Source organism: Monodon monoceros, unplaced genomic scaffold (genome assembly GCF_005190385.1).
Source record: "Monodon monoceros isolate NGI ecotype Baffin Bay Population unplaced genomic scaffold, NGI_Narwhal_1 Super_Scaffold_7, whole genome shotgun sequence".
In the NCBI taxonomy this organism is placed as follows: Eukaryota; Metazoa; Chordata; class Mammalia; order Artiodactyla; family Monodontidae; genus Monodon; species Monodon monoceros.
Window position 1 is genome coordinate 37,524,160 of NW_021703784.1, and position 8,531 is coordinate 37,532,690.

General features: G+C 45.8%; 1 protein-coding gene across 1 annotated transcript in view; it reads left to right on the forward strand.

Moving 5' to 3' along the window:
- Window positions 1-887, forward strand: part of LOC114887533 — a 3,114-nt gene extending 2,227 nt beyond the window's left edge. Inside the window, exon 4 of the mRNA XM_029209346.1 lies at window positions 163-887. Coding sequence (XP_029065179.1) covers window positions 163-353 — 191 coding nt within the window. The 3' untranslated portion in view covers window positions 354-887. The remainder of the gene's footprint in view (window positions 1-162) is intronic.
- Window positions 888-8,531: the final 7,644 nt, after the last annotated feature.

Genomic DNA, 8,531 nt, shown 5'->3' on the forward strand with positions numbered 1-8,531 from the left:
GGAGTGTGTGTGTGTGTGTGTGTGTGTGTGTGTGTGTGTGTGTGTGTGTGTGTGTGTGTGTGTGTGTGTGTGTGTGTTTTCCATCTCCCGGTACTACAGTGGGGTGAGGTTGGCTTAAGTTTATCCCGGTTTCGGGCCTGTGAGCCGTAACATCTTTTTCAGGCGCCGAAGAAAACAGGCTGAGTGGGGCTGGGAAAGGAGCGCAGTTGCCGAGAGGAAGGGGCCTGGATGTCACCATGCCGCCTCCCCGGGGACCTCGGAACTTGGTGCGGCCACACCACCGGCGGGACAAGACTCGATCCCGCCCAGGAAAGGGAGCGGCTTTCTCTCCGGCCCACCCCAAGGGAAAATAAACGGCCTCTGGCGCTTTGCTGCATTCCTGATTTTTAACAAAACTATTGTTGGAGGTTGGCCCCCGTGCTTGCTCCTCGGCGGGAGCAAACCTGCCCACTCCCGGGCCCGCGGCGGAGCCAGCGCCGCCCAGCCGGCAGGCCGGGAACAATGCCTCTTTGTAGCGGGCCCTCGAGGCAGCTGCGGCCCGCCACGCCCAGGGCCCTCCCCTTAGAGAATTCCGAAAGCAGTCTCAAGCCCTGCTCTTCCTCGAGGTCTCGACCTGGGAAGAAAGCAAAGCATCCTTCCTAATCCTTCCGAGGGGGTGAGAGAGAAGGGAACTAACTTTTCCTGCGCCCCGTGTGTGCCAGCCCTTGAATCCTCCCTGGCAGCCTTGTCCAGAGGAATTATAACCCGCCTTTAGTTTATGTGCCTTGTGCCAGGTCCCACAATGGTAAATGGCAGAGGGGATCTCAAACTCAGCGCTAAAAGAAATTATATATACATATTTTTTTTCTTTTCACCACCCAGGGTTGAGGATTAAAGCCATTTTGACATTGTCCCTGGCATTTGCTTGACTCCAGTTCTTCCATATGCCCCAAGAAATAACATCTTTCCACCCCTCTTTCACCCACCTCCTTGGTTGCCTGATAGCAGTGGTCACAGTGTGACTGTTTGCGGCAGGGTGGGGGTGGGGGGTTCCTGCCTCCTCGTTCGGTTCTGAGAGGACAGTGCCATCTGTTTGTTGGGTGTGCTTCCAGAACGGTCCTCTTCTCTCCGGCTCTGGCTTGTCAGCCCTCACTCAATGCTCACACCCATCTCGCAGCGCACTGCCAGGACCTGGGAGCACCTAGTCCCTCCCAGCCACCTTGCAGAAGGGCAGAGCCTCAGGGCTCCCATCCTTTGAGGGGCTATTGGCAGCGTCCACAGGCATCCACACAGGATAGAGCCGGTCCCAGGCCAAGGATGATTGCCAAAGGCACGGGGCGGTGGGTGCTGGCTGTGGGGTCGCTAAGGGACTACAGACCCAAAGTGGAGACTGAATGGCTTCTTGGGTGAATACTGACATGGGGGTGCTGGTTATCTGTGGGGAGGCAAAGATGCGGTGCTGGTACTCACAGCTGCATACATTACAAACGTCTCCCCGACCCCACCCCACCCCTTTCCCTGCATTCTTCCCTATCTGCACTGACTGTGAACCACTTCTTGCCAAATGACTCAGTACAGATGGGCAGTTTAATTTATTTGGGGGAGGCCTGTATGCTATCTGGATACCAACCGTCACCAAAAAAAAAAAAAATTTGAACTACCTAAATAAAGATAAAATGCCCAGTACTGGTAACTGATCGATGCAAAATTTGCAGCCCCTGATGGACCCTGAATGTTTGGATCAATCAAAAGCAAGACCAGGGCAATATATGTGGGGTTCATGGACCTCAGTAATTTTGAGGCAAGACGGTCAAGTGAAAAGTGTGTAGGCTCCAACCTGGCTTACAATACCAGTTCTGACACAAGCTGTGTGATCTTGGACCAGTTACTCAAGCTCTCAGAGCTTCAGATTCATCCTCTACAAAAATAGAAATAATAATTCTTTATTTTGGCACAGTTATTGTGAAGAGTAAAGGAAATAACATATTTGAAAGTTCCTATAGTACAAAGAGTGTTCATTTTATTGTTGAAAATTCTATTAGTAGGGGCTTCCCTGGTGGCACAGTGGTTAAGAATCTGCATGCCAATGCAGGGGACATGGGTTCGAGCCCTGTTTCAGGAAGATCCCACATGCTGTGGAGCAACTAAGCCTGTGCGCCACCGCAACAAAGAGTAGCCCCTGCTCGCTGCAACTAGAGAAAGCCTGCGCATAGCAACAAAGGCCCAACGCAGTCAAAAATAAATAAATAAAAATTTTAAACAGAAATTTAAAAAGAAAATTCTATTAGAATTGAAGCCAAAAATGATTTCTGTGATCACGTGTTTAAAACCTCTGGAAAGACAAGCCATCAGAGGTCTTTGGGTGCCTCAGGCAGGATCTGCAGGTATGAGAAGGGAGAAGGAGAAGGTAGAATGAGGTCTGGGGGTTCAGGGACTTATTTCCCTCTTGGTTTCCCAGTTTGGGTGCAGAGGGAGGAAACATGGTGTTCTGGCAGCATGAGTATGTTTTGGCAACATTTCAAAAATTGTCCCCCTTTTCTGATCAACCTGCCCAACTCCAGTCTCTTCTCTTCTCTCCTCCCTTCACTCCTTTCTCCTTCTCTTCCTGTTTCTTCCCACACCCATGAGATCGCAGTTAGTCCTTTTGAATCTCAATTTCCTCCTCTGAAAAGCTTGTAATAAGAGTAGTTCAAAGACCTAAATGTAAGGTCAGACACTATAAAACTCTTAGAAGAAAGCATAGGTAGAACACTCTGACATAAATCACAGCAATATCTTTTTTGATCCACTGCCTAGAGTAATGAAAATAAAAACAAAAATAAACAAATGGGACCTAATTAAATTTAAAAGCTTCTGCACAGCAAAAGAAACCACAAATAAAATGAAAAGACAAACCAGAGAATGGGAGAAAATATTTGCAAACAAAGCAACCGACAAGGGATTAATCTCCAAAATATAATTAGTTCATGCAGCTCTATATCAAAAAAAAAATGAACAACCCAATCAAAAAACAGGCAGATGATCTAAGTAGCCATTTCTTCAAAGAAGACATACAGGGAGTTCCTTGATGGTCCAGTGGTTAGCACTTGGAGCTTTCACTGCCAAGGCCTTGGTTCTATCCCTGGGTGGGGAACTAAGATCCCACAAGCCAAACAGCATGGCCAAAACAAAAAGAAAGAAAGAAGAAGACATACAGATGGCCAAAAAGCACATGAAAAGATGCTAAACATCACTAATTATCAGAGAAATGCAAATCAAATCTACAGTGAGGTACCACCTCACACCAGTCAGAATGGCCATCATCACAAAATCTACAAACAATAATTGCCGGAGAGCGTGTGGAGGAAAGGGAACCCTCATACACTGTTGGTGGGAATGTAAGCTGGTACAACCACTATGGAGAACAGTATGGAGGTTCCTTACAAAACTAAAAATAGAACTACCATATGATCCAGCAATCCCACTCCTGGGCATATACCCAGAGAAAACCGTAATCCGAAAGTATACATGCACCCCAGTGTTCATGGCAGCACTGTTTACAATAGACAAGACATGGAAGCAACCTAAATGTCTATCAACAGAGGAATGGATAAAGAAGATGTGGAACATATACACAATGGAATATTACTCAGCCATAAAAAAGAATGAAATCATGCCATTTGCAGCAACATGGAGGGACCTAGAGATTATCATACTAAGTGAAGTCAGACAAGAGAAAGACAAGTATCTTATGATATCACTTATATGTGGAATCTGAAAAAATGGTACAAATGAACTTATTTACAAAACAGAAATAGAGTCACAGATATAGGAAACAAACTTATGGTTACCGGGGGGAAATTGGGAGAGGGATGAATTGGGAGATTGGGATTGACATATACACACTACTATACATAAAATAGATAACTAGGGGCTTCCCTGGAGGTCCAGTGGTTGGGACTTCACCTTCCAATGCAGGGGGTGCAGGTTCGATCCCTGGTCGAGGAGCTAAGATCCCACATGCCTCGCGGCCAACAAACCAAAACATAAAACAGAAGCAGTATTGTAACAAATTCAGTAAAGACTTTAAAAAAAATTAGATAACTAATAAGGATCTACTGTATAGCACAGGGAACTCTGCTCAGTACTCTGTAATGACCTATATGGGAAAATAATACTAAAAAGAGTGGTTATATGTATAACTGATTCACTTTGCTGTACAGCAGAAACTAACAGAACATTGTAAATCAAGTACACTCCAATAAAATTTTTTTTAAAAAAAGAGTAGTTCAGGGCTTCCCTGGTGGCGCAGTGGTTGACAGTCTGCCTGCCAATGCAGGGGACACGGGTTCATGCCCCGGTCCGGGAAGATCCCACATGCCGCGGAGCAGCTGGGCCCGTGAGCCGTGGCCGCTGAGCCCGCACGTCTGGAGCCTGTGCTCCGCAATGGGAGAGCCACAACAGTGAGAGGCCCTCATACCGAAAAAAAAAAAAAAAAAAGTAGTTCATAGGGTTGTAATAAGGATTAAGTGAGATAACATATGTTCGATAAATCAGTCCTATTTCCCTTAAGTTGTCTCATCTTTTCCTCTTCCCTCTTGACATCTAATTCTCCCTGCTCTCCTTCTTCCTGTTTCCCACAGAGACTGAACGTTGAGGACTGGGAAACATGCGGTTCCTTTATTCCATCCCACCCTCTTGGGCGGCTGCCCTTTGAAGATGACTGTCTTTATGATTAGCAATTTCTCACCACCGGCCTCTATGAGTGAACAGCTCCTGAATTATTTACTTTTAGGAACTCTTCATTGGGTGTGTGTCACAACTTGGAATCCTAGGGTAAATAAATTCAATACTGTAAGTTGATTCAATGTGGGGTCATGCCTAAACTCAACAACATTAAAAATGTACCAGCTTGCCCTGAGGGCTCCTAGGACAGGTTACATAGAGGAAATTGGAGTGTTCATCTTAGCACTTTGTTTAGGCTTAGAGATCTGGCTTCTCCTTTTGAGGGGGGCACTGAATATTCTAGAGCCCTGCAGGAAAGACTCTCCTGGCCCAGAGCTAGGGCTGGCTGCCCTTACCCATCGAGGTCCCTCCCCTCTGTGATGTTGCCTCCCTTTTACAGTTCCTTCTGGATTGACCACTAATGCATTTGTTTATTCTGCAGCCATCTACTGTGATGCCTGCTATGGTGGATAGGGTGATACTAAAGGTCCAGACCCCTTGCCCCTAATCGGGACAACTCTGAAGGGCTATGCCAGCTTCAGAGGGCTTCATGGGCCTGCTGAGTTCTTTGTTCTGACTGTATCACAGCCCACCTTCTCTTTTGCCTTGTCCTGTGTCTTTGCCTTCCCTCACAGGTGTGGTCCCTGAGCACTCCTCAGTTAACTTCCTTCACGCTAATCTCATCTCAGAGTCTGATCCCCGGGATCCCAACCTGCACCATGGAGCTGCATGGAAAGCACATGGAAAGTGGACTGGGACACACCTGTGTTTAAATCCTACCTCTGTCACTTAGTGATGGTGTGACTTTAGGCAAGTTATTTAACCTCTCAAAATTTCATTTTTCATCTGAAGGAAAAAGATTATTGTGAGGATTAAATGAGTTTATATATAGTGTGTAAGAACGTGGACCACTGGAGTAACTCAACGAATGTTAGTGCTTCCTTAAATAGTATTTCTCAAACATGACATCCCAGATCCCACTAGAACCATAGTTCTAGTTTATAAATTTTAGTAGACTTTCTGTTTTTATATTCTTGAAAGTAATCCTGTATCTTTGAAAGGGGTGACTCTTTCATTATTAAAGTTCTAGAACACTGTCTTAGGTCAAGCATAATGGTGAAGAAATCAGAAGGACTGTGGATTTGGTGATCTTAAATAAGCCAGCTAACCATATCACCTAGCTAATCGTTGCAAAATTTCCTCACCTGTAGAACGGGTTATTAATAGTACATACTTAGGACGGATGGTATCTTTCTTAAATGCCAGTGTTTCCCATCCCCACTGCTCTTCTGAAATGATCTTGCCATCAAAAGATGGAATCTAGTTCTCATCCTCTTGCATCTGGGCTGGCCTCAGTGACTAGCTTGAACATTAGAATGTAACAGAAGCAATTTCTGGGATTTCCAAGGCTAGATCATATGAGTCTAAGTCATTTTGTCTGGGTCTCTTATAATGTGCCCTGTTGGAACCCAGCCACCATACTGTGAGAAGCCAAGCCCTGGGAGAGGTCGTGGTGTAGGTGTCGGCCGACAGCCAGCATCACTGCCAGCCAAGTGAAGGAGCCATATTTGACGTCCAGAACCACTGGGCCTTCAAACGCATGTGGTCCCAGTCAACATCTGACAGCAGCCCCATGAGACCCCAAAAAGTATGGCCCCACTGAGCCCAGCCAACCCACAAACCATGACAGATAAAAATAAATTGTTGTTTTAAGCCATTAAATTATGGGGCTGTTTGTCATGCAGCAACAGGAACCAAAATACTACCTCCTAGGTTTGTTGTGAGAAGTAAATGAGGTAATGCAGGCAAACTGATTAGCAAAGTGCTTGGTTAAGGATTACTACCCTTATAGAAAAAGGCAAGCTGATTTATGTGGGAGCTAAAACATGGGCACAAATAAACTCAGTCCTAAGCAGGCATCACCTGATTCAATATTTAGTGAGCACCTGTCACATGCCAGGCTCTCTCTATAATCAGAAAACCTCAGAGTAGAAAGGAATCTTCTAGTTCAACCTCCCATCGAGTGAGGACATTCCTTCTTGAATGTTTGCTTAACCCAACAATTATTTATTAACCCCTGCTCTGTGCCGGGAAGGGTGGTAGATGGTAATGCTGGGAAATCAAACACAAAGATGCCTAAGACTCAGTCCAGGGCCAGAGGCGAACACGTGGACAGTTTCTGCACAGCGTACCATCTGCGGAGAAGAGGGACACATTCCCCAGCATTGAATGGGGTGAATCATTTCATTGTCGGCCAGCTCTGGTGATTTCACCTCCCTGTGCACTGGCTCCTGCTGCTGTATTTTCTGTGTATCAACCTGTAGTTTGAATGGCAGTTCTCAGGCTCTTTGTCTTCTTGCTCCATATCCTGAAGTTGACTATTTACACATCCACTTACCCACCTCTTCTCATGCTGACCTCATCAAGGGCACGTGAACACCAGCATGGGCTCTTTGAGGGCAGTACCTGGGTCCTGTTCATTGTTGGGACCCCAGCTCCTAGATCAACCAGGAAGAAAGGAGGAGGAGAAGGGGGAGGAGGGGGAGGAGGAGGGGGAGGAGGAGGGGGGGGGGGGGGGGAGGGGGGGGGGGGAGGGGGAGGAGGCGGGGGAGGGGGAGGAGGAGGAAGGGGAGGAGTAGGGGAGAAAACAAAAGACAACAAAAACAAACAAAATTGCATCCTGTTATGTGTGGGTTCAGAAAAATGCCAAAAATTCCTTTAATTCAAGTTCATTTCAAACAAGGACAGCAGGGAAAATTACCAGCATAAGCTGCATTCTCAAGCTTCAAGTGAGTCTAAGTTTTTAATAGGCTGGGGTTTTAATAGACACGTGAAACCAGTTTCTGAAAACCCTGAAAAAGTTCACTTTGAGTTCATTCCAGCCAGGTAGTTAATAGTTGATACAGTTCATTTGCTGTCACTGTTTCCCACACACAGCCCTGTTTTATGGCTTCTTAAAATTACCTTTAAAAAGTGTTTCACAAACCATGAGACACAAATCTACGGGTTAGAATTTTTATTTTAAATGATAAGTATAAGTTCTGTGGCACATCTGAGAACGCTATTGTCTTCTCTTGAGAAACAGGAAGAGAACACTGTATAACCCACCAGGGCAGAGCACACAGCCACCTGAGCTGGGCCTGTTCTTCCCAGCCTAACTCACCTGCTGAGAGCCCCACCCACACCTCACAGGCATGGGGAGCAGGAGCCCTGGGCGTGAATAGACCAACATTTGCTTCATTTCTTTATAGTTTCCCCTTCATATAAGTCAGACCCCTTCTCCTGCTCATTCTCTTCCTCCTTATTTGAAAATGTTATCACTTGTTTGTATTAGTGTTTCTCTGCATGGTTGTAATTATAGTTTACATGAAACATAGCACAGGGCTCTTTTATTTAGCAATTTGTTTATTTTTTGCTGTTGCTACAGTGTATTCATATCATGGGGGGGAGGGGAGGACACCCCCAAACTCTGGTCTTGACTCTACCCTTCACTGATGCCAGAAGTTCAAGCTGAGGGCCTTTGTGATTTTTTTTTCTCTAATAAATGTGCATTTGTTTAATTAAGAAAAGTAAAAGAGAGAAAAACCCTAACCATAACAAACTCTCGATGTCCTAAGAGTATTGAAAAATCAGTGTTTCCTCTATACTGAAATATCTGAGAAGCTGAGGGTGCCCCTAGTTAGAACTCCAGTCCCAAGTTCTTCTAGGATCAGAGTTGGTGCCCAATAAATTGCTGTTGGTCTGGGGGAGCCCCGATTGTTAGCTGAGGCAGATGCAGCAGCTGGGTCTCTACACCCCTATGACCATACCCTCAGTCACAAGAGTTACATATCCTCAACACTCCTCTT